The sequence below is a fragment of the Zosterops lateralis genome (genome assembly GCF_965231275.1).
Source record: "Zosterops lateralis genome assembly, chromosome: 8".
In the NCBI taxonomy this organism is placed as follows: Eukaryota; Metazoa; Chordata; class Aves; order Passeriformes; family Zosteropidae; genus Zosterops; species Zosterops lateralis.
Genome location: NC_139768.1, coordinates 22584399 through 22609620, shown reverse-complemented (window position 1 = coordinate 22609620; position 25222 = coordinate 22584399). Strand labels below are relative to the sequence as shown.

At 42.9% G+C, this 25222-nt stretch overlaps 1 protein-coding gene across 2 annotated transcripts in view; it reads left to right on the top strand.

The window, feature by feature from the left end:
* Positions 1–3784, top strand: part of CACUL1 (CDK2 associated cullin domain 1) — a 40614-nt gene extending 36830 nt beyond the window's left edge. For both annotated transcript variants that reach the window (XM_083866630.1, XM_083866629.1), the window contains 3 exons: positions 468–606; positions 2736–2779; positions 3278–3784. In XM_083866630.1, coding sequence (XP_083722756.1) covers positions 468–606; positions 2736–2779; positions 3278–3318 — 224 coding nt within the window. In that variant the 3' untranslated portion in view covers positions 3319–3784. The remainder of the gene's footprint in view (positions 1–467; positions 607–2735; positions 2780–3277) is intronic.
* Positions 3785–25222: the final 21438 nt, after the last annotated feature.

Genomic DNA, 25222 nt, shown 5'->3' with positions numbered 1-25222 from the left:
ATGGTGATGGAGGAGTAGGGTTGTGTGATGATACTACTGTGCTTTTTGGAAGTAAGGCTCAGGGGAGAGAAGAATACATTTTGGGGATAAATTTCCCAGAGTAAAGTGTTACAATCATTATCTAATTATCCAAGTGAATCTGCTGATCATCAGTTGCCTGTCCTTAAGAGTTTCCAGAGACTCAGCAGGTCCTGTGAGATGCACCAAAGAACTGAATTTCAATTTGATGATGAGGTTGAGGAAAACAGTAATTCTTCTATCTGCACGTAAACATCTGATTTCAACAGTCTCAGTATTTTTTGTACTTTAAGGCATGGTTTCTGTGGATTTGGGGGGTTATCTTTTTCCTTTTTTTAAAATTCAAGATCTTAATATGTATTCAAAAAAAAGTTACATTTGTCAAGCAGTAAAATTTTCACAAAATATCTCTTCTGTGTATTTTGTTATTGCTTTCTCTCTTCTTACAGAATGGGTACAGATGGCACCAGCTTTATTTTCTAAATTCATCCCAAATATTCTACCCCCTGCTGTGGAATCTGAGCTTCAGGAATATGCTGCTCAAGACCAGAAACTTCAAAGAGAGCTTATTCAGAATGGATTTACAAGGTAATCATTATTCATCTTCAGTAGTGATTGTGCAGGATAGTGTACAATGGTGAAATGGTAAAAATGGATGCACCTAAAAATACTGAAGAAATAATTTAAGAGTTAATAACCTTCACAATTCTGAAATATGGCCTTATTGTCAATGTCTTTTGAGCACTAACAGCCCCACAGGTGGTACCTAAAAAGTAGATGATTGTAAGGCTTGAAATTTTTTGATCAGGTTGCTTGCACTTCATGAATCCCTGGATTTTGGTTGTGCTTCCACTGCATGATCGTGCTCTTGTTCAACTTCAACCTTTACTTTGGCTGTTTATTTTCTATAAACTCTCTTTTATTCATGGTGCTACTGAAAATGTCAGTTTTCTCCTTACTCCACTTACAGAGTTATTTATACAGGCAAGTTGTTTATTTTAAATAGACATTTCCCATCTGAGTATTGAACTGGGGAGGAGGAAAAGGGAGAGGAACAAACAATAAAAGGCACAGCAGAAAATGCTCATACTGTAAATTGTTCCCTCTGGGCAGTGCCTGTTGCTCTGTGCTGTTCTATTTTCTGCCCAGGTAAAGAGACAGCACTTTTCACCATTTCTTCAACACTCTGACAATCTCAGATCAGGCTGGGGAAGCCTCGTGCTCTACTCCCAACAGGTTCATTTCTTCACAAAGAGAAGAAAATCTTCATTTTTCCTGTTACCTTTGCAATGCTGAGAGTCTGGCCTTGTAATTTGAGTGTCCACTAGATGTGGGAATGTTTAGTGTTGGGTTTATTTCTGGATTTCATACTCAGTGGTTTTCTTCAAAGGTCATCTCCCTCTTCAAAGCTTGGGAAATTATTGAGCTTCAGAGCTCTGCTGTTGACCCAAATGCAAATGATGTGGTACAGACACTTTCCTTGTAAGGCCGTATGTTGAGGAAAATAATTTTTTGAGAGATAAGCATAAAAATAAAACCATAAGACCCTGGGCTGAGAAAAGCAGTGCATTTGACCCAAGAAATAGAAGTGTGAGACTTACTTTGTAACTGAGTAGGCGTATAATGCTGACAAAAGAATGTAATGTACAGAACAAAACAGAAAAGGGAACAATTTGGTGTTGTCAAACTTTCAATCTTAGTAATTCTGTAGGTGGCTGATAATAGTTCTGCTTACCAAGTGCGTTTCACCAGTTTCACACTGCTTAGAGAACTAAACGTGACGTTTCAACTACTAACAGTCTATATCCACAAAACCAACTGGTTTTTTGAAATGCATTTTGCCTTGCATTTCAAATGTCCCTTCCTGCCCTTCCCAGCCTTGCATACAGTCTCTCCTCCTTACAGAACCAGCCAAAGAACTCCACAGCCAAGTCTCTCATTTTCAGGTAACTAAAGAAAAACCTTTTTCAAACCAGTTGTTTTTGTGGATTATAGACTGTTAGTATTTGAAACGCCAGATTTAGTTCTCTAAGCAGTGTGAAACTGGTGAAATGCACTTGTAAGCAGAACTATTATCAGCCACCTACAGAATTAGTAAGACTGAAAGCAATAACCATGAGGAACATATCACAGTGAGGTGTATTCAGCAGCAGTAATTGCACATCAGCTTCTAGTTGAAGAACAACAGCTTATCAACACCATTAAGTGCTAAAATCTTCTACTTAAAGAGCAAGGGTTGTCAGCTCAGACTTGCTTAGAGTCTCTTAAGATTCAGGAGCATTTTTTCAGACTGACAGATACAGAGTTTTTTCGCATAGTTCTGTAAAGTTTGGTTGAGGAGTTCAAAGTGAGGAAAACAATTTTATAAATGTTTTAAGCTCCAGCTGCATATGAACATTTTTTCCTCATCTTCATTTTGTAGATTATCCTGTGGAATCAAGCCTATTGTCTGTAGCAGAAGGATGAGCTAATTAAATCTATGAAATACAGCCTATACTTTCAGTAAATCGAGATTCCTGCAGAGTAGTACTATTGTTACTATGTTTGCATTTTGTTTCTAAATCTCTAGAAGCTGCTGATTGTGCTGAGGTGTTTCAGTGTTGTTTTGGACATCACAGAATGGTGGGGATTGGTAGGGACCTTTGAAGGTCCAGAGGAGCAGGGACATATTTAATTGAGGTTATAATGAAAGCACCTTTCTTTGCCTTCTCCCACAGAGGTGACCAGTCACGCAAGAGAGCTGGAGAAGAGTTAACTTACAGTAAGTACAGCTCCACCCCTGCCCCCCAGCAGGCTCCAGCCCCTCACAGCTTGGGCAGCAGGTCCTGGTGGACTTGTGGCTTCTCAGGGTGGGGAGGTGTCAGAGGCTGCATCTCCACATGGAACAGCTGTCTGCAGTGTAACCTTTACTCTATGCCAAGAAATAATACAAACTGCTTGGATGTAAAGCCATTGGGGAATGGTATCTGTTCTGGTGCTGTTGTTAACTTCTGCTCGTTTTATGGCCCTCTTACCACCAGGTTTCTTCATGTGCTTTCAGCTGAGTATGTTCACTTTATTCCCTACCATAAAATGTCACACAGTTTTATTATTAACTCCTATTACAGGCTGAAATTACTGAATGGACATTAATGTGGTGTATCAGCTTTTACACTGTGGATGTTTTGCAGACGCTGCTGTGTTTTGAGGGAAGGGTTGCAAAGGACACAATATGGAAGTTTACTATGAGAGAATTTCTCAACTTTTTCTATAATTTCAGATGGCTCATCAGCTTGTGCAAGTTCCAGGGGATACAGATAGTGAATATACTGGATCAGCTTCTATTCCTGGCCAGAACAGACACTGGAGGAGCACAGGTGGTATCTGGAGCCTCCTTTGGCAACTGCTGATGCTCAAGCTCTGACACGAACTATGCCTCAAAGAAGAGTTTTGGACTTTCTTCTTTATATATTAAAATGTCAGTTGCTGCTACAGTTGGGATGACTTTGAAAGACACAAATCCTTGGTCTGGCCTATCAACAAGTTGTTCTTCTGTGACCTTTGTGAGGAATGCACCTTGAAAAACAATCCTTTCAAAGTGGAAATGGGCAGCCAAAATCAGCAGCTTCCAAAAGCGTTAGAATGGAAGAATCCTTTTTGCACTCTTTTCTTAATATTAAGGACATTCTTAAAACTAGTTAACACGTCAGTGTATTTGATTTTAAACTTCAAGTTATTTTCTTGAGCTTCTACTTAAATAATAAGAATAAAGTTTCATTATTTTGCAGTATTTGTTTGTTAGTTTAAAACCTGTCACCTTTCAAGAGTTGGTCCCATATAAATGTATCTTCTGTCAGGGAGTTTTGAATTCCAGATTTTTCTTTTATCTCTTTTTTTTTTTTTTTTTTTTTTGTTACTTGGTATTTTGAAATATGTTTTTCCTATGTGTTTGTACTCTGTGCCTTCAGCTTGTGCACTTTGCGACTTTATAGACCATATTTTGTTACTGCAAAATGTGTTCTTAAGGAAAAACTTGATGTGAACAAACATGCTGCAAAGTTGCACTTTTCTCTTGCATTAATGGGAAGTGAAAACAAGGAGGAAGGAAGAAAAGTTGAACCTATCACCATCACTAATTGTGGCTTGGAAGTTTGTCCCCATTTATTTCTCACATGTATTAGTGTTTAATGCAGGGACCAACTCTTGTAGAATCCCCCTCACTGACTTTTCATTGGCCTCAGGAGTTGGACTGGATGATCCTTGTCCCTTCCAATTCAGATTACTCTGTGATTCTATGATTCCATAATTGCAATAGATGGAGATGAAAATTCCAGACTGAACTAAATACCAGGATGTGCTTTATGTTGTGCTCTGTAAAAACACTGAGGGCAAAACTCTCCAGTCTGGTAGCTCTGCAAAGTGTATCTCCATCAGCACAAGATTTGCACTGGGCTGAACAACGGTACCTGCCCAACATCACTCTGTGGCTCCTGTGCCATTTCTCCTGCTGGGGGGATGTGATGGGGCTGTGACAGCTAGCCAGAATCAGGGATTTCAGGAGGGATATAAAATGTGTATATGTCCATCTGCCTCCAGTCTGGTGTCCTGGAGATCCAGCTGAGCCTGTTTCCAGGGGATCTGGGCCTAGGGGCTAAGTCTGCTCATCGGTATGTGAGTTTTAATCAGCAGGATGACTAATGCAGCTCTTTCATGAGGGGAGAAACATACTTGAAAAAGCAGTTTGATTACAGGGTTTGGGGTTTTTTTCATTACTATGAATTTATTTTTTATCACCTTTAGTTATGAAGAGAAATAGGTTGGTAATATAAAAACTTTCTGAAGTGAAATAAAAGTTTGTTCAGTTTTGTCTGGCACAACTCTTATGCCTGTTTTAAAAAAAACCACAAAATACCAACACAGCTCCTTTCATGCTTGTATGGGTTCATTACAAAATGCAAGAAAAAAAATAGATGCGGCAGGGACAAAGTTTCTTTTTGTTTTGTATCCAGGTTTTATGTCAGTGGATTTAATTCCATCAGTGTCTCATCAGCCACTTTGGCAATGTGGTTTGGTTGGAAGGTGGGGGAGGAAGAATGAGTTTGACACTGCTGGGATTGACAGATTCAAACATGATTTCTCTCTGTCTTTCTTTGCATATTTTCAAAGCCTGTTTAATTATGAGGAAGTGTTTCTTTTCAAATTAAGACCTAATGCTTCAGTGCTTTGTGTTCAATGTAGAACAATGCCAGCGGTCTGAACTCATCCCCAGTGGTGGAAACCCAGCCACTCTGAGAAGGGATTTTCAGGTGTTGGTAGTGTCTGCTTCAACTTTGCTACCACCTACTTAAGTTGGAGCAGAATCAGATAAAATCAGGGGGTTTGAAAATTTTGTTGAAGTGTGCTGTGGAGAAGTTAATGAAGGCTAATAAGGAACAAAAATAATTTTCCAGCTTCCAGGTTTTTAAAATTTTGGCTTTAAAAAAAATAAAACCTCTGATAGTGTCCTTAGCTTTAAAAATCACTGTCTGCTGAAATGGCAATATTCTTGAGTTAAGAATAGATGCATTAACCTAATTTGGTTAAAGTTTGTTTACAACTTCATTACCATCCTGGTTCACACAGTACAGTAACCAAGCTCTGTCACCTTTGTCAAGTGATCACAGTTTTTCTCTGTTCTTAAAGTGGTTTTACTGGTTCAGGTTTGTAAATAACATGTAATGCTTTTGCTTCATCTCTGAGGCAAGGGTTTAACATTCATTTTTCCATTGCATTATGTTTGGGACACAAACTCCCAGAGTGACAATTCCATCAAAAGGTAAAGCATTCCTGTCAGTGTGGTCCATTGTGTATGCACTGAGTAGGGCTTGGATGCTTCTAGTCCTGTTTAACATTGTCACCACCGGCCCCCATGCGTGAGGAATCTGTTTGTTAAGCACTGTATTATGTTGTAAATTTGGCATTACAATTCCTGTATGTTTTGGCATTATTTACATAATGCTGAAATGTTGTTTATCTGTTGAAGACATTATCATTGTGACTGAGCATGGAACAGAATACAGGATACTATACTAAATTATTTTGTTTCTCTGTAAACTTGCATTTTACTTACAGTCGAACTAACTCAGCCAACTTGAGCATTGGTACTGTAAAACCACAACTACCAACAGCATGATCCTAACTTCAGTATTTAATTTAACCAAATAACTTGTGGTGAATCTGTTGCATCTGTAGCTTACTCTGTTAAGCAGTAAAGTTGGTTCTACAGTGGGTGTCCTCTTTATGTTGCACTGGTTCTATAGCCAAGCTTGCTACATTAAAATATTTTTAGATTAATTTCATTTCTTTATTTGAGAAGTTAAAATATTTAAATTCAGCATGCTGACTAATGGTTGGCAGTTGTTGATACCTGGTTTAAGATGGTCTTTGGTAGAAACGATGGGGTGGGGGTGTTTAACTAAGTAAGTACCCAACTCTTCCTCAGCTGCATCTCCTTCCTGCAGTTGTTGGGGAAATGTTTACAGATTAATGCATTGAAGAAGTTTTTGACTGCTGTCATTTGATAGAAGTGTGATCAGCCAGACTCATCCCATTTAATTTGTCCCTGAGACGATGATTTACTTTCTAACAATTAAGAAAACCAAACAAAACCCCCAAGAACTACAAAGGGCATGTTTTGAGTGACTGAAAAATGTTTCTCATGTACACTGTGACAACCCTAGTGAAAGGAGTATTCTGTAGAACTATGGAATAAAAAACAACCCCATGAATTTGACTCCTGTCATCAACCCAGCTCCAGCAGAGAGAAAACAAAGAATTTTGTGGGTTTGTTTTGGTTTTGTTGTGTGATGCCTTGACATGCACAATGTATCCAGGGGGCACTTAGTTCAGCTCACAGTGTGGGCCTTTAGGATCAGTTGACAGCAACCATCGTGGATTTCGTCTGGGATAAATAAGGATCTTTTTGGTAGATTACAAACTTGGGGTATTGGTAATTATGGCAGGCATAAACCAGATGTGGACTTACTCTGGTAGGTTTTATTCCAGTAGTTACAAGCCATGGGAATTTACTTTGTAAATTTAGCACAAGTCAGTGTGATACTGATGCAACAAGATATTTTTATGTCCCTAGTGCCTGTTAAGAGAAAAAAGCTGGAGTCTAAAATTTCATCCTTGTAGCACTGGAGTGGCCTTGAATGGGCACTAGAGTCAGCTGTGAGGGTCCTGTCTATCAGGAAGGACAGAAAATCAGCATTACTGCATTAGCAAAACAGGACAAACTTGCTGATGTAGCCTCAGCTGAAAACTCCTTGACGAAGTGCTTTGTGCTTTGCTAGAGAGAGTGAGGGAAAGGATTAAACCAATGTATCTTGATCTAACTGGAATGACTTGTTAAGAGAATTCCAAAATTCCATAGGCAATGAGTACTCAGAAATCCCTTCTGGCTGTCTCTGTCTGTCTCTGGAATGCTCCAGATACACTTGCTAATGTTCTTCTTTCTGAGCTTCTGCTATCTGACCTAATTAGCACAGAACAGGAATGTTGACTTGCCTAATGATGACAACAGAATGGATTTAGTAATAGCACTTATTGCCTCATTAATCTTGTTTTTCAATTAGTTGTTCCTTAAGAAAAACTGTTCCAATTTCTATGATGACCTGGGTCAGCACTGGAGTCTGTTGGAGAGCAGCAGGTTATTTATTTGTTATTACTCATGGTTTGCACCATTTGCCATCTATCAGCAAACTGGATGGTTTTGTACAGAGAACAGTTCATAAATTAATATCAGGATGGCTGGTAGATGCTGCCCTGTGGGTGAGGTGCATGTCCAGGGTGAGCTCCAGTTCAAGGGATGGGAAGAATGGGGGTCTGCAGGCTTTGCTGAGTTGCTGAGGTGATCCCTGGGGTAAGGGAAACATCCAGTGAGCATGGAGTGAATTGCACTGCCAGCAAACACCCCAAATGCCTCTACACAGTCACTGTGGGAGACCTGATGGACTGTAAACTCACCTCTTACCTCCACAGCTGCCTGTTCCTGTGGCTGGAGTGGCTCAGCAGTGACATTCAGCCTGTTTGAAACAGGTCAGGGCCTGAAATCTAAGGATTATCTATTCCTGAGTCATATTATATATTCCTGGGTGGTCAATGTGAAACAAAAGATTTCTCCAACAGCTACCACACATCATTATATGGATGTGCTCCTAGATTTCTGGTTTGGGGCCAGTTACTGGCTGTGGGCTGCTGGTACTTGAACCCACCTCGTGGAAGGAGCTGGAAGCAGAACTTGGCAAACAGGACCAGTCCTACCTGTGCAAGAGCAGAAGGAAAACAGGCCTGTTTGGTTTTTCTCTTAATTACTTCTGTATTAAGTATTGGGTGGGCACCTGCTGTTCCCAGTTACTCAGACAGCCTCAGTTGTTTCAGGTACACAGTTTGGGTGTCTGTTGGAATGGATCTGAGGCAGAATTCCATCCAAGCTGTAGAATAATCATTTCCCTTTAAATGCAGAGATGTGTTATACCTGGTGATTATCTACTTGTTTTGGAAATAATCTCATCATCCTATTTGTTCCCTCAGTTACGACTTCTGAATGCATATTCAAGTGAAATGTGCTTTCCAGTTATGGATCCAATCTTCTGCAGAGAATGCCATAGTTACAGATATACAGGGGAGAGACACCCATGAAGTCAAATCTTGCTTCCATACTTCTGTTTCCTGATTCCTTCTGGGAATGTGACATGGAATGAAAAACTGCACCTTCAGTTCATTCATGTTCTTGCATAATTATGTTTTATTATTTATTTTTTAGTAATTCCCAACTTTGAATTTGCCTTTTCTTATTATACTGCTGTATATCAAGCTAACCCTTCTTAGAGCTGTTTATTAGAGTGCCAAGATGCCATTTGTGAGTAGTAGCACCTCCTCCTTGTGAAAGCAGAATTAGGATCACATTTTCTCTTTACAAAGTGCATCACTTTGTAAATCACTGCACTCAGGTGTGGTCTGGAGCTCTCACCCCCTTGCTGAGTGAAATGAAGTCCTGTAGCCCTTTGTAGTCAATGTTCTGCACTTCCTTGGGTGATGGCACAGGAACTTGACGTTTCACTGTTCACCTCCTTGTCAGCTTATTGTGGACACAGCAATGAGCAGGACTCCAGTGCTGTGGGATTGTGCTGCTCCTGTCTCTGTCGGGAGCACAGTTCCTGCTGTGTGGCTTCCCAGTGGTAATTTCTTCAAGTAGAAAAGCTTCTCCATTATAGGAATTGCTGGGCAGACGTAAAGGTCTGAACTCTCACGAATCACAGGTGACAAAAGTTCAGGTGGAAATTTGTGGTTTCACACTCTGACCCTGCTGATGAATTGGGGATTTCCTCGGGTAAAAGGAAACAAGAAATTTTTTTGCATAATATTTCAACTACTCTATTTAGCAAAAAATTTCTGCAAATCTGCAAATTTGACGGGTCCTCTTGTCAGCTTGCAGCACAGCTGCTCATCTTGGGAGCATCTCCAGGCACCTGATGGCACAAACTGAGCAAAGGAGACTGAGCAGGGTGGTGCAGCAGCCTCAGCTGTTCTGGCTGAGGTTTCACATCCACAGCTGGTTGCTGCTGTTTCATCTACAGGGCACTTTGATGCCTCATTGTCACATTTGCTTCTCTTCTACTTTAAAAAAAGCCACAGTCAGTGATCTGCAAAGGTCAGGGATCACATTTGAGGCACATTCCCCAAGTCCCCTCCTGTGCTGTATGGTCTCTGGGCTCTCGAGCCAATCCAAATCATGGTTTCCTGTTTTCAAATCCTGGGTGGGATGGGCATGGAGGGTCTGTGTCCAGCTCTGCAGGGGCTGGTGCACAGTGGTGCCTCAGGCCTGGGGCACATGTGCTGCAGGAAAGTTTTTAATTACAGCTGTAATGAAGTGTGTGTAGCCCAGGGCTAACCTTCAGGGATGGGAGGTGGTTTGCCTAATAAAGGGGAAAACAAAAGATTATCCTTTGCTCTGTATTTATATAAGTGAGCAGAAAATGGCTTTAAGCTGTAAGAGAGCAGGTTGGATGTTACAAAGAATTCTTTATTCAGAGTGGTAAAGCACTGGCACAGGGTGCCCAGAGAAGCTGTGGCTGCCCCTGGATCCCTGGAAGTGTCCAAGGCCGGGTTGGACAGGGCTTGTAGCAGCCTGAGACAGTGGAAGGTGTCCCTGCTGTGGCAGGAGTGGCACTGGATGGGCTCTCAGGTCCCTTCCAACCCAAACCAGTCTGTGATTCTGTGAAAACACCACTCTCCTGTGGGCTTTAGGGAAGAAAGGAGCAGAAAGCTGAATCAAGCTGGGCAAGCAGCTACAAAACCATTGTCCTGCCAGAGCAGCATGACTGTTCCTGGCTGGCCAAGGGCATTTTCCCACATGTTCCAAAGTTTAGAGCTATGAGCTGATAAAAGTGTTCTGAGGAGAGCAGGATTGCTCAGCCTGGCTGGGAGCTGTGGGCTGAGGGGGCAGGATGTCATTGAACCACCAAATGCTGCTTGTGCTTCCTTTTAGCCTTTCCCAGGTAGGACAAACCACCCTTAAACTGATTTAGCTGCTCTGCAGCCAGTTGTTGGTTGTGTATAAAGTACTTCAAGAGCTCTATTGATTTTTAAAAACATCCTGAAAACATAATACATTGGAAGTTAGTTCCTAGGGGAGCTAATTTAACCTTCTGCTGGTTTGCATCTTCAGAGTGACTTAGTTCAAGATTGCTTTAGTCTGATGAATTCTTCTTCTGGTGAATACAAACAAATGCTTTGGCCATTATTATATTATTCTCTTTGTTTGCGGGCTACACATGTACAGGAAAAAGCCCAACATGTCTGGCTGCTTTTAATTGAACCATGTGACTTGTTTGATTTTTCATCAGTCAAATTAAGGCTAATAAACTGAATTTAAAGCAAAAGAAGGATATTCAAACAGAAGAAATAACTCTTCTCTTGGCTAGATAAATTTCAAACCACAGGTTTGGCCCTCAACGTTAATCTCTGAGAATTTTCAGAATCATAAAGAGCTAATAAAAAAGTCCTGGGTCATGTTGGACGTGACAACTCAGGAGCAGAATGGAGGGAGCACTTCACCACTTGGAAAAGCTTATCTTTGACCACAAACTGAGACTGTGCAAAACCTACATGTGCCCCAATAGGCACAATTTCAGTATTTTTTAGCTTCTGCAGTGTGTTGCCTGAGTTGTGTCTGAAATGTGTAACTTTTCATGTGGTTTTCAAAGGTTGTCTCTATTTCAGTTATCCAGTGTCCTCTGACTGGGTGATGCTGAACACCTTCAAATCCCCATCTGCCCCCCTAGCCCAGGGCACAGTCTGGAGTACTCTGTGTGTCTGTAAAAGCAGATGATTGTAGGAGAAAGGCTGGGACAGGACAAGACTCTTCAGTTCAGGAAGAACAGCAATTCACCTAGACAGTCTGGCTGTCTTTTTCTGAGGAGATTCATCTTGACCTGAATTCCTCTGGGTTTAGCAACCCTGATCTGTGCTTCTGGCTGTCCAAATGTGCTCTGGAGAGCCTTTGCACCCTCTTAGAGCTGTCTGCATCCTTTCCCCTCCGAGCTGCTGTCCTTGAGTGCTGCTCTGGAGTGGGCTGTTCATCTGCTGCAGCTGGGTGAGGCAGCAGCTGTCAAGGCAGCTTTAATCTCTCTCCTGTGTAGATGATGTACTGGCAATCCTTGAGCAATGTTGCATTTTAATTCCCCTTAATGGTTATTTGCAAAATGGATGAAAATATTGACAGCTTGATATTTCAAAACAGATTGAAATCTTAGGTACTTCCAGCATCAACATAATTGCTTTCTCGGGAATGGGGGAATTAATTTAAATATATTTAAATTTTCTACCAGCAATTCTAGTCTGTTATTCTCTAGGTGTTGCTGTGCTGTCAGTCAGGTTCTCCTGATTTGTAGGTTCCAACATTGTATGATTTTCTTTTGCTGTCACTTTTTTGTAGCCTGCTTCAATATGTATGAAGTTGCAGATGTGTTCTCTCTGGTTTTATTCTCAAGTCATACAAACCTGTCACTTTTTCTGCCTTTCACCCTGACTCAGAGCTGTCAGAAAGGCTTGTTCCCACTTGGTGGAAAATTCCTGGAAGTTGAAGACATAAAAGCACTCAACTTTCAGTAATCTGCCTGATTATTGAAAGACACTGAGAGGGGCTCTTTGGGGACATCTATATGGTGAAGATGGATGTATCTGGCCATTGCTTCAACATGCCAGGGGTTTGTTTCACCTCAGAGTAACTTCACGTCCAGATTTTAATAAGAAAATATACTTTAAGTTCCTCTAAACCATAGAACAAAACTGGGACCACTAAATGAAGTGGTGGTTGTAAGGAAAACAGTGAAACGAGGTGACAAAAACCAGTGGTGAAGGGTGCCAGGGGTACAGACACAGACTGAAGTTCTGCCCTGCTGAACTTGGCAGAGACTTCCCTGCAAAATACCAAATGCTGCAGTTTTGAGCTGAGATGCTTGTGCAGGGAAGTGCTCAGACATGTGGCTGCATCCACTCTTGCACAAGGAAGGAAACAGCACTCAGCTGTTCCTTAAATTATGCACAAACCAAATAGAGATGTTGTGTTATACTGGGACATGTGAAGGATCCACACAGAGTCTGGTTAGACAATAAATTACACAATTTATTAGAGTCTGCTGAGGTCTGTGACCTCAGAGAGTTCATTGCAGATCATTTCCTTCACTGAGAAACAGTAAAAGAGATGCTGTGGGCTCAGTTTGACTGCAGTTTCCTGAGCCTTGGTGGTGGAAAGGCTTTCCCTGAGGAAATGGCTCTGCTCACAGCTCTTGAGGGATGGCAGTACCAAAACAGCTAAAGAAAATACATCTGTGGCCAGACAAGTGGTCAGGCTGCAATATCTGCCAAACACAGATTGCCTGGTGCCCTTTGGGCCATTCCTTGGCCCCCCACAGCCCACATGGTGCTGCTGAGGAGTATGTGAGGCAAATGCCTAATTGCTTTGGGCAGGAGAGGCAAAATTCATCCCCTTTTCAAGCCTCTAAGTGCATGGATCGATTTCTCCATCAGACAACAGAGCTCTGGCCTCTGGGTGAATATAAGGAAACCTGTGGGTTCCGGTAGCAACAGAATGTTACACCAAATGCCATTAAAAGACCAGCACTTCCTTACTTGATTACTCCAGAAGGATGTGTGGAATTGTTTTGCAAGGGTCTGAATACTCAGACCAGTAAGTTGTGTGAGGAAAAGCAGGTATAGTTATTTGGGTTCCTTTCAAACTCGTAATTATGTCCTAATTGTAAGTGCTGAATGCTTTTTTGGATTGTTCATAAATTGCATTACTCTAGCATTAGCATTAATTTTGATGTTAGTGAATAACTGTGCTTTGTGGAGGTCATTGAGTTACACCACAAGAAATCTCATTTTAAGGGAAGGAAAAGAGATCTTGTGGCTGGAACAAAAGGTCCCCTTATGATAATGCTGTAAAGTTACTGATCAAAACTCATTGGGGGTTTTCCCACCAAGGTACACATTTCCTGATGCTGAAAAACACAAAACCAGGCAAGGAGAGGATTTTGCTGTGTGCCCTCCCTGAACCTTCCTGCAGGAGTGGGCAGACACCAGCTCGTGCCTCTTGGGACTACTAGTGCTGATATCAGTGTAGTAAAGACCCCATTAACTGCTTAAAAAAATCTCATTTTCAGGCTCCTGAAGGGTTCCTCCATTTTTAGTGCCCATTGCTACTTTTCTGAACAGGGAAGGTAGCAGCTGCCCAGTGACACCGTGGCAGCCCAGGGGGTGGCTGGGGCTCCAAGGCCTCTGTGCAAATACATCCTCTGCCTTCCCAAAATTACTCATGAGGGTAAGAGCAGAGTTTTCTCTCTGTGGTAGGTCAAGGTATTTTATGAAAATGAAAGGCAGCCTATATAAAGATTTGTTCTTCAGGCATCTTTTCATAAGAAAAAAAGGTTAATCCTTCAATTCCCTCCTGTATAAGATGTTTTACATGTGTCTGCCTTGTTAAACACTCACAGGAACTTTAAAGCTGTCAAGTTGGATACTCAGAAATCAAGCTCAGAAATGTTCTCTTTTTTTGTTAGAGATTTGATTTTCATGAAGCCACTTTGATACTTATTTTTAATTAATTAATTATTTTGAATTCATTTTACCAGCTCTCTGCCCATGTTGCTCTCTTGAGATGAAAAGGTGGTGTAAAACGACTTGCTGCAAAATCCTGGCCTCAGTAAACTCAATGTTTTTGATTGGAGAAAAGGTGAGCAACAGAGCCTAAAGGCTTTTTGATTTGCATTCAGATGTTCTTGATTGGTTGGTTTCTAGGGGATTACCCAGCATGAGATGGCATCTGTGCTCCAGTTTTGTTCATGAAATAGTCTACTTTTTAATCTAAGTTCCTGAAACCAAAAGTATTTATAAAACACATTGCATTTCTGTTATTGATAAATGCCTGACTTTATTTTAGACCTTTAGCTATGATCTTGCACAAACAGAGGCGGATGAGAGTCAGCAGAGAGATCTGTTTGATCAAAGACACTCTGAGCACTGCAGTGAGAATTCAGCATGATTTCACCTGCTATTGAGCAGTATCCAAGTGTGTACCTGAAGTGACAGCCTCAATAAACAGAGCGAGTAACCAAGGGCCGTGAAGTTCTTTGAGATTCAGAGACGCGTTGGTCTGCTTTAGAGATTTTACCCTGAGCAGTCATTAGTAACTTCCATGGGCTGTCTTTGGGGCAAGCATTGTTCCAGTTCGGTGTTCCTGATTTTGTAGTGCTGACTACAAATTCTTCCTTTTTATTTTGGCCATTTATTTAGTATTAACAAACTTCCTGGTCCCATGCCTCTCACTAAAGATGTTCTTTAAAAGAGTGACACAAATTACTGTTGGTTTCCCATTGGCAGTGATTTCACTTTTCATTAGGATCTGCCTCAAAAGCAGCGCTTGCTTTAATCAGCTCTTGTCTGGTTGTTTGGAAAGCCTTGCAAGGTTGACTGGCTTTCTCAACTTGATCTGTGCTCACAGTAATGAGGCATCAGGCTAATGAGACCACTGCCATTACAATTACCAGCTTATTAAATCCTAATTAGGGACCCAATGCTGCCGGGTGCTGAGTGCTGGTTGTAAGCAGCTGGATATTTTCCTGTGCCCATTTTTGATCTCCAGTTGAAAAGCAGCACTTGAAGAGCATTGAGGCTCCCTGTTCACGTATCAGGTCTGTTTCAGTGCTAATGGGGTAATTGACTCTAATGATGTTGGCTGGTGTGTAATGGTCAGAGCTGCCTTCCCCTCCCCTGAGCAGCCCGGCATCCATGTCATTGTTAAATGGGCTGTGGTTCACATGGCAGAAGGCTGCAGGATGCCAAGGGACAGTATTTCCTATATAATGTTCTGTGGCAGGTTGTTTTCTGCACATTCATGCACTGCTGAAAGGAGTTTGCAACTTTATTGTTCATCAGTGCCAATTAAATGCAAACTCAATGTTAGCCAGACATGCTTCCTCCTGAATACACAACTCAATTCTGTCCTCCCGAGGCTGGAGAATTTTAAATGCACAGTGTCTCTTTTGGAATCTAATTTCCACCTGACCTTCCCCCTGCCTGCTCTCTGTTCTGTGGCAGTTATTGAGCTGGACAGGTAGTGTCAGTACAACTGCAGGGCACTTTCCAGAAGTGCATTACAGAGCATCTCTCTTGCCTGCCCAGGGCTGCTTGTTTTGCTGTTGTTTCTGCCAGGAAACAGGACAAGATTGTATGAGCTCTTCTTGATTTTCACCTCGTGGAGATGAAGTTTTAGGCTCACATTTGCCAGCCTGTGGAATTCTGCTGCTCCTGGCAATGAGGCTTTGCAGGGGGTGAAGCCTTTCAGGTCAGTCTGACAGCAGTGGCTGCTGCCAGGTTTGGAGAGGCTTGGACTGTGCTCCCTTCCCACTCATCAACCACAAATTCTGATCTTAGGGAGTGCCTTAAAAATGAAACGTGAAGGTAAAAATGCATCTTGCAACACATTCTCTGACTAGAAGCCAGGTGGATTCCTCCAGGTCTGCTAAAACTCCAGACATGTTCTCTGTGGAAACTGCCCAAATGGCACAGAACCCACATCCTGCTTTTTACTGCTTCTTTTAGTGAGTATTGGTCAATCTCTTGTCCCTGGGAGGAAAATGCTCCCTTACATCTCAATCCCATTTCTCATTAGCAACTCTGCTAATGAAATCCCAATTAATGATGTGGACTGCTAAAATCTGCACGTCATCCAACCTGGCCTGGAATGTTTCAGGGATGGGGCATTTACCACCTCTCTGGTCCCTGCTGGGCATTTGTGTAATGGCAGGAAGGGAAAAACTGGGCTTTAAGTACTCCAGCTTAGTCCAAGTGATCCTCCATGCTTGGCTAAGAGCTTTCCTTTTCCTTTTTGGGGCATCTCTTTTGGTTCTATTAATGGACTTTGGCTTTGGAAAGAGATTGATCCAGAAGGAATAAATTCTGAATCCAGGATGCCAGCCCCACATGTCAGCCTATTCTTACCTTGTTCCATGAGGAAAATCACTGTCCCAAAGCAGGAGCCTTTGAGCTGTGAGACACCAGTTGATTTAGGAGAGTATTTTGTAGTTTTTCAAGCAGGCGGGTGATCTGCAGATGATGTGGTTTTTGTCTGCTTTGTTCCTAAACACTCTTCTCAGAACCCTGTGTATGAAGCGGGCTGAACACTAAATGAATGAGCTGATTCTGGCAGGGCTAGGGCACGGAATTGTCATCCAGCTCTGTTTGTGGGTGTCACGGCTGCCAGCTCTGCAGCTGATGACACAGATGTGATTGATTACCTGGGCAATGCTGGCTCTGCTCCCCACCACCAACTCAGTCCTTCAATTATGTGAAATTTGGCTATTCCCCACATGACTCCTCTGTCACTACCCCTGAACGCAGACCTTCCTCTCTGTGCTGTCTGTAAGGCTCATCAGCTTCTTATACCCTTATCTATCACATCCAGCCATTCCTGGTGTCACATCCAGAAGCTTTTTTACATCTTCCCCACTTTCCTTAATCCCAGGCAAGGGCCTCACAGCAGTCACACAAGAAACAGAAACATGATTTTCATGGCATAACCTTTTGTGGGTCACTGTGGGAATTTGAATGTCTGCAGGAGAAGCAAAAGTAAAACTCTTAATGAAAAAGCCACAAGAAAGAAGATTGTATCACCCAGTTTGTATCTGGGGTGCTGTTGTTCATCCAGGAGTTTTAAAGAATTGGCTGGAGTCTTCCCATACAGCCCTGGGTTTAGTAATTAGACCCAGAAGAAATAATCAGCTGGATTTTGAAGCCTTCAGCCTCACAGAGACATGTACTTTTTTGTGTTGCTCTGAATCCCAGAGAAAACCGAGGAGTCAGTGTTGGGCACCACACAAAGCTCCGGAAGATGTGAATCTGTGATATCAATCTCTTAATTACAGCGGTTGAATTTCCTGAAACCTTTATTCCCTGACATAACTTCATTGAGAGATCCTGGTTGCAATTAACCTTTAAATACTTAGGCGATTGCAAGGACTGCCGAATGCCTTAATGCACTAAGAGATTAGGGATGCCTTTTGATGGCAGGAATTCAGTTTCTGGGCTGTCTGGGAATGGGTCATTTCCATTGTCTCTCCTCTATTTAGATTTTGTGCTGTACGCAGCTCCTTTGTTCTTATGCATTTCCCCCAGGTCTGCACTGGCACACCCTCATCCCTGCCCTGGGGCTTGCTGCTGCAGCCAAGGTGAAACAGCTAAAGTCATGCATCAGCGGCTGCTGTTCAGGACAGGCTTCAGGAAAATCTGTTTTTATTGTTGGCAAGCGTTACCCTGCAAAGACAGACTCACAAAATCCCAGCAGGGCGCTGAACCACAGACTGCTGAGGATGCTGCATCCCTTCCCCTTTGCCCTGTGAGCAGCAGACGCTGCAGACCTCACCTTTACTGTGCCTAAAAGTTCTTTTAAAACTCCATTCATTGCTTGAAGGAAGGCTATTTACAGCTTGGCGTCTTACACTGGCTCGTTCAGGATTATAATTCACCAAAATAAATATTCCTAAACTTCTCCAATTTTCCGGCAATTTGACTGCAGCAGTTATTTGGGTAACACTGTTTGTTCCTGGCCAGGGTGTTCTGTTCAAGCCGTTAATCGAAAGCAGGAGTCCTTGCAGGCAGATACCTATTGCTATATGAATGGCATGGATTGGCTTTTTACACCTCTTTGTGCATCTGCTCAAGTGGAAAACAATTTTCACTGTCTTGCATATAACATAGGAAGTTTAATTTATCACTGGAATCACTCTGAAGTGATTGATTCTGGGACCAGGGAAAAAAATGTGATTTTGCTGCATGTTTAGTAAATTGGTAGCTCTGATTTACAGATCCTTAACAGGCTCTCTGAATAAAAGAAAATTTTTCATGTTGGTGGTGGAGATGCCTCTGGGATAACAGAGCAGAGAGAGAAAAGGGTAATGAGAACTTGTAGTGATTGATAACTGCAGGAATTTTGATCAGATTAAGGCAATTACTGATGGGATGATGGGCATTAATACTTTGTTTCTAATACCGAGATGAATTGCTAGAGAGCAGAGAAGTGTGCTGAGATGAACGGGAACCATTCAGTACTTATTTTTTTGCTGGTGTCTTTTGTTTTGTCTTGCTAATCATGATGCAAACTAGATGGCAGAAAGGGCTGGCAGACATGGGTGAGTGAGCAGGGAGGGGATGTGGTGCCTGTGCCTGGACCCCTGGGCAGGGTCACCATCCCCATGCTTAAAATGAAGGAGAAAATTCGAGTGTGGGCAGAAAAGAACCAGAAGCAAGAAAACAGCCTGGCAGCAAGAATCAAGCAGATATGCCTGTTTGTCTGATGAAAAAACTGACTTGATTAGAGCAAGCTAAGGCCTTGGAGGTGATTCTTGGTGTTAAAAGGGGTTTTTTTATATAGCAACAGAAGTGAGAGAGAGGGGACTGATTAGGAGGGAAGCTGGACAAATTAGGAGCAATTTGTTTTTGTGATATGAACTGCAGGAAGAAGCTGCTGGGAGGGTCACAGGTGATATATCCAGATGTCTCCATGTCTAGACTGGCTCACTGCTAGGAATTCTGTCTTTTGTCAAGCTGTACCTCAGTCAGCTGCAGATGCTGTTTCCAGCACAGGCAGGCTGGGGCTACATGTGAGGGTGTTTGAGGAACCTCGGTGTGTTCATCCCCCTGCTCCACCATGGGTTCTGGGTCACTCTCCTTTATGGACTGGCCTGGAGAACAGATTTGCTGTGTGACAAACCCAGTCCTTGGGCTTTAAAACATCTTTTTAAGAAAAACATCCCCCAGCCCAGTGGGCCAGAGCCAGGTAAGGCAGAAATCACCTACAGCTGATCTTGGTCCTGCCCACAGATCTATTGCAGAAAAACATTTCCAAGAGGAGCCAGAGATGCTTTAGTTAAAAAATCCCTTTAGTGAGCTTTAAAGCTGGGAAGTTCCAGGTTTCTGCACAGGTTCACTTGTGTAGTGAAACTCCTACAGCCACCACGTGAACCCCAATTAATGAGTTGTGTCACACGGGTGAGGCATCTGAGGCTGTGTGGAGTCAGATGTTGATGCTTTAGGGAGAACTTCCTGTTACTGATGTTGATGCTGATAATTCAGTTTCTGAAGCAGAGGAGGTGAGCTCAGCCCGTTGCAGCTGGCTGGGAATGCTGAGGGGGAGGAGGAGCTGTACTGACATTTACATTGGCAGTGCCCAATGATTGGCACTGATGAAGTCAAGCTCTGGTACCAACTGGCTTCAAAATGAACATTTTGGGGAATGAAGTCAGTTATGGCATGTCCCCTGCGAGGCAGAGGAGCCAGCTCAGCAGAACCTGTGCTGAGAATGGGGAAGAGACTCTCTGAAGGACATCTCACTGACATGTGGAGAGTCCTGTGCCCTGGACAAGGTCTGTCTCCTGTCCTGAGGAGTTTCTCTGGGCTGTGGAACTTGGAGACAGGTTTACCATCACTCATTTCTTTCAGTAGAAAGCCCTCTGCACACTGTGAAGTCTGCACAGCTTTCCTGAGCTGGAGATCTGGGGCTGCTGCCCCTTCCCTGGGTGTAGCCCTGGTGAGGTGCTCGTCATCTTGGGGGGATGCTGGAACCAGGGTGGGTGCTCATGCAGATCCAGTGGATTCAGCAGGGGAAGCAGGGTCAGCAGCCTTTAACCAGTGCATGCCTTGTCTCTGCTGGGAGGAGAGGATTTAGTATTTAGTCACCTTCACTTTAGAGGGGATTCCTCAAGAGAGGGGGAAGACTCTCAAGGTGACCAAAGAGCAAACAGTGGACTCTGGGTGTGGAGGGGAATGAAGGACATCAGGTTTGATATTTGCTTTGTGTTCTCCTTCCAGGCATCTGGTGCAGACTACAAGGGGAAGACAAATGGGCAATGACTCTGCATCTGCCTGGTTCTCTCCCTCCCATCCAGGTCTGCACTGTTCCAGTGAGCTCTTGAGCAACTGCAATAAGTGCATACAAGATGTGCTCTTTGCTGAGCTTGGGAATGCAACCATACTCAAAGCAAAGCCCCAAGCTAGCCCCAGGTTGCTTGAGCTTGAGCTTTGTGTTTGAGAAGATCATCTACTCACCCTTAACATGAAAACATCAGCTTGAGCCAAGGAGATGTAACATCTCAGAAATCAAAGACTGGCCCAATATTGATGGTGTGTTCTTCTCCCCAACAAAGCAAGCCAAGAAAAAGTGGAGGACCCCATGAGTGCAGGGTCCAAATCCAAGCAGGGGTTTGACTGCTGCCCTTCACCTGTGAGGGGGAAGCATTTTCAAGCAGGGACACTTGAGATAGTGAGCTGTTCCCTGGTTCTGAGGTGATGGTCCAAGTTCACAAAATGTTGGGAACATATCTCACATTAAAATGTATGTCTGGATTTGTAGGCATTGAAAAAAAACCTGGTCTTATTAAAAACAAACAAGAAAAAGCCACGGCCTTTGGCAGTAAGAAATATCTCAGTCAGAAAGCAAGACAAATTGGTATTTCTGTAAATCCCACAAGGACAAGTTGTACAGATTTATTCTTTTACTTTGCATCTCATTTTAGTCTCATCCCTTCTGCATTTTTTGTGAACTTTTCCAGTTGCTTGGCTGTGCTGGGTGCTCTCTTGTCTTGCCTGTACACACCATCTGGGGAATCCTGCATGCAAAGATTTTGTTTTTCCCTGATTTGACCCACAGCCATGATAGGTCTGTGGAAATGAGGTGGTGCAGCTGTGCATAAAAAAATCACCCAGGTTTGCCTGTAATGTGCCAATGGCTGATCTGACACTGCACAGAGCTCCTTTCTGGGTGTTTTCTTCATACTGGGAGTATCTGGTGGTGGCACCAAACTGCTGAAGGAGGGACAATTCCTCCTTGGGGCCATGGGGATGGGTGGGAGCTGGGTGGGGTGAATGGGGCTCCCCACTCCTGCAGGGGGTCTGGCACAATCCCTCCCTTTGGAGTGCTCCAAGGAGCTGTGTCTGCACTGTGAGATCCATCCTCTCCTCCTGCTCAGGAATAACCCAGCAGCTTGGGGGGAGCTTCTGCTGGCTTTGGACTCTTTATCTCTTCAGAAGAGATGACTCCTCCTCCTCCTCTGGAATTGCTGAAGTGGCAGCATGGCATTGCATTTCCAGGCTTGGCTAACACCACCCACCTGCTGCTTTGGGTCTGACTGGGGATTTTGTTCCTTGGCTTTTGGGGTGAAGTGGGCAAGCCCTTTTCTCTCAGCAGCAGGTGCAGAGGGCAGACCCTGTCTGGACCACACTGCAGGCTGGAGTCAGTTCCCAAAAAGAGGGTGAACAACAGAGAAGAGGGAGGGTTTCATGCTGCTGGCTTGTGCCCATGGGCTTGCCCTCGTGGGAGCAGAAAGCAACTCACCTTTGTGGTGATAACAGAACACATTTGTGGGGACAAGAGCTCACTGATACAGTCTCACAAGTGGACAGAGTGTAATAAGCTCTGTGAAGATGTATCAAGTCTGAGGATTGACCTGCGACTTCCCAGTGTGGCTTAATAATAGTGAGACAACTTCTCTGGACACACTTTGTAAAACAAAAGGGTTTAATAATGACAAAAATACAAACCAAAAGAAATATAAGTCGAAAATAGTGCAGAGAACAGTCTTACACTGCTAAGGCAGTCCAAAAAAGCAATTGAGCAGTTCTGAGCAGTCTTTTAAGTACTTGAGGGTCCAGGTGGGCTTTTTGGCACCTTGCCCAATGAAATTGGCAGCAGGTTTTGAGAAACATTTCCAAAGCCCAGTCAGTGCCCCTGTGCTGGCTCTGGGCCAATGTTGATGAGAAGGGCACAGAACTTTCTAGTTTGGCTTCCTTATGTGTTCAAAGGTAAACCAAAACTTTTTTTCCTTAAATAGGATCATTTACTTGGGTGTGGAAAAGCGCTGCAACAGCTCACCTTGGTGGTGATAACAGAACACATTTGTGGGGACTGATGCCTTAAGTTTGAGCTTTCCTGTATTTCAGATTCTGTGCTGCCCAGGGGTGCAGTTCTGAGCTCACATTAAGTGCCAGTCAGCTCTTCACAGAGCAGGGAGACAAAACAAATCCTTTTCCTGCTGCACACCAAAGACAACTTTCAGGCCCAAAAGCACAAACAAGGGTGGGCTGAAGGGAGGAACAAGAAGGATGGGACCTCACAACCTGGAGCTGGAATTGGACAATTAAACCCCGATATGCAAATGGACCAAAACTTACAAAAATATAAGATCTCATGACCAGGGGTCCATTTTGTGACCATTTTGGGTCCACCTTGGGTGTAGCCCTGGTCAGGCCTGTCCTGCCCAAGGTAGATCCTGGAGGCCTTTCAATAAATCCCTACTTTATTCTCTGGCTCTATCCAGTCTCTGTTTCAAGTCAGCCCTCCAAGGCATCAGGACAACAGAACACATTTGTGGTGACAACAGCTCACCTTCGTGGTGACAACAGAACACATTTGAGGGACAGCAGCTCCCCCTGTGCAGGGTGGGGCTGGTGCCCAGTCCTTGCTGGAGCCCCAGGCAGGTTCAGCATCCCCGAATCCAAGGGAGAAGAAGGCAGATGAGTGTCTGCAGGGTGATAAATGGCCCACAGCCTTTGCACACAGGCTGTGACTGGCTCCTGCTGGAGAGGCAGATAAGGCTGAGATTTGGAAATCAGCAGGCGTGTGAGTGTTAGCAGGGAATGCTCATCAGCCACGTAGCTTTCCAGATTCTGTTGTGCTCCTAATCCCGAGTGGCTTTCTGCATGGCACTGATGATGAGGAATCTTGTCTTAACTGGAATTTACACGGAATCTTGCTTCTTGGAAAAGGCTGAAAGTCCCCAACCCCCAAATTACACAAATTCAGTGCGAGGTTTGCTTTCATTTTTACATTAAATCGTCATTACTTGTAAATGACCTTCCCTGACTTTGGGTTATCACTAGGAGAAAATACATTTTCACCAGGCATGTGGATATGGAGTCAATTTCCACAACAGCAGGAAATTAGCCAGGGCTTGTTTAGCTGCTGGAAACCTGCTTCATCTGGAAAAAGGAGAGCGAATGTTTCTGAAGTCAGGCACCAGTTCTTAGAGTGCTACACAGCTGCATTTGCTTTGAGATCTGCACTCTGTCTCATTCTTGGCTGATGAGATGATTTGGGATGATGAATTTTCCTGTGGGACAGCAGCTCTGCTCCTGTCCAGTCTGAACTAAGAAGGTAATAAATTTAGGTTCTAATCCATTTAGGTTGAAAATGTGATTCCAGAGGATTTTTGCTAAGTGCAGTCCCATCCTATGAGAGTAGGTGCAGTGAATATCTCCCATAAACATATATGTAAAATCATTCTAAATATATTAATTTATTTTCATGAACACTTGTCATTGCCTAAAGTCTGGTCAGCCAGGAGTGCACCCCTGTTAGATTATCTCTGTAACAACCATACAGAGCAGCAGATGAATATTTTATTCATCTGTTTAATGGTTGCAGGAGACTCCACTGGCTTGACAGGTTTTAACTTGAGCTGGTGAAGGGTTCAACAGGGGGAACTGACTCCAAAAAAATCAATGTGCATTGTGAATTTGGAGAAAGGTTAGTGAATTGTTTCAGCTAGGGGGAAAAATAATAATAATAATTTGAAATATTGACTTTTATTAAACAGTTTCCCTTATTTAAACTTTAATCCAACAGAAATGTTAGTAAATGGGTTTTAACAGCCTTTCAAGTCAAACAATTTTGTAGGCTGACTCCAAGCAGAATGTTCTTGTTTGCTTTTCTCAGTGATGGCTTGAAAACAAAACTTTCTTGTTTTGTTTGTTTGGACGTGAACTGTTTTCCAATGTTCACCCCAAAACCTTGAAAAAATCATTATTTATGACGTTTTGGTCACTAATTGAAAAACAATATAATGTACTTTGGCTAAAGCAAATGTATTGCAAATGCAATTTAAAAATAGTACTCATTTTGCAATTAACTCTAGGTAGTTTTTACATTTCAATCTAATATATAGGGATACTTTAATCATAATATACAGTTGCTTTTGAGGTTACCTTGGAGTGTTGAAACTGAACCTATGTAATTTTTTTAAAAAGATTTTATTGGAGTTGATGGTTTTGCCAACATCTTGCAATGACCTTTAGAACTTGGATCTTTCCAGAACTGACTTAATTAAAGATGAGATGGAACCAAAGTGAATTTTTTAAAAGTCTGTTTTATTGTTCCCTATTAAAATTCTCCTGAATTATTCAGCTGTCAGAGATGGAGTGGAATTTATCATTAAGTTATTCATTTAGATAATTATAGGAACCTGCAGCTTCAGTAGAAATGAGAGTAGAAAAAGGCAGCAGGTGGCTGCATGTGACAAGTTCACTTCCTGGCAGAATTCTTGGGATTATTTAATTGTCCACCCATAGGTTGAGGAGGGTCCATTGAGTTTCTGCTTTTGATTTTTAAATCAGTAATAGAGTATGCAAATGCAAGGACTCCCACCAGTGCCCAGCTCAGCTCTTCTCCCTGTGTTGAGTCTGAAGGTTATTAAAAATAGAGGTTACAAGATCCAGCCCGTGGTGCTTCTGTTATTCCAAGTGCACCCTGAAACAGTTTGCTGCCCTCATCATCACACTGAAAATCAATTGCAGTGAAATAAAAGAACATCTGGAGAGAAGAACACTGTGTGAGGCAGAGTCTTACCTGTGA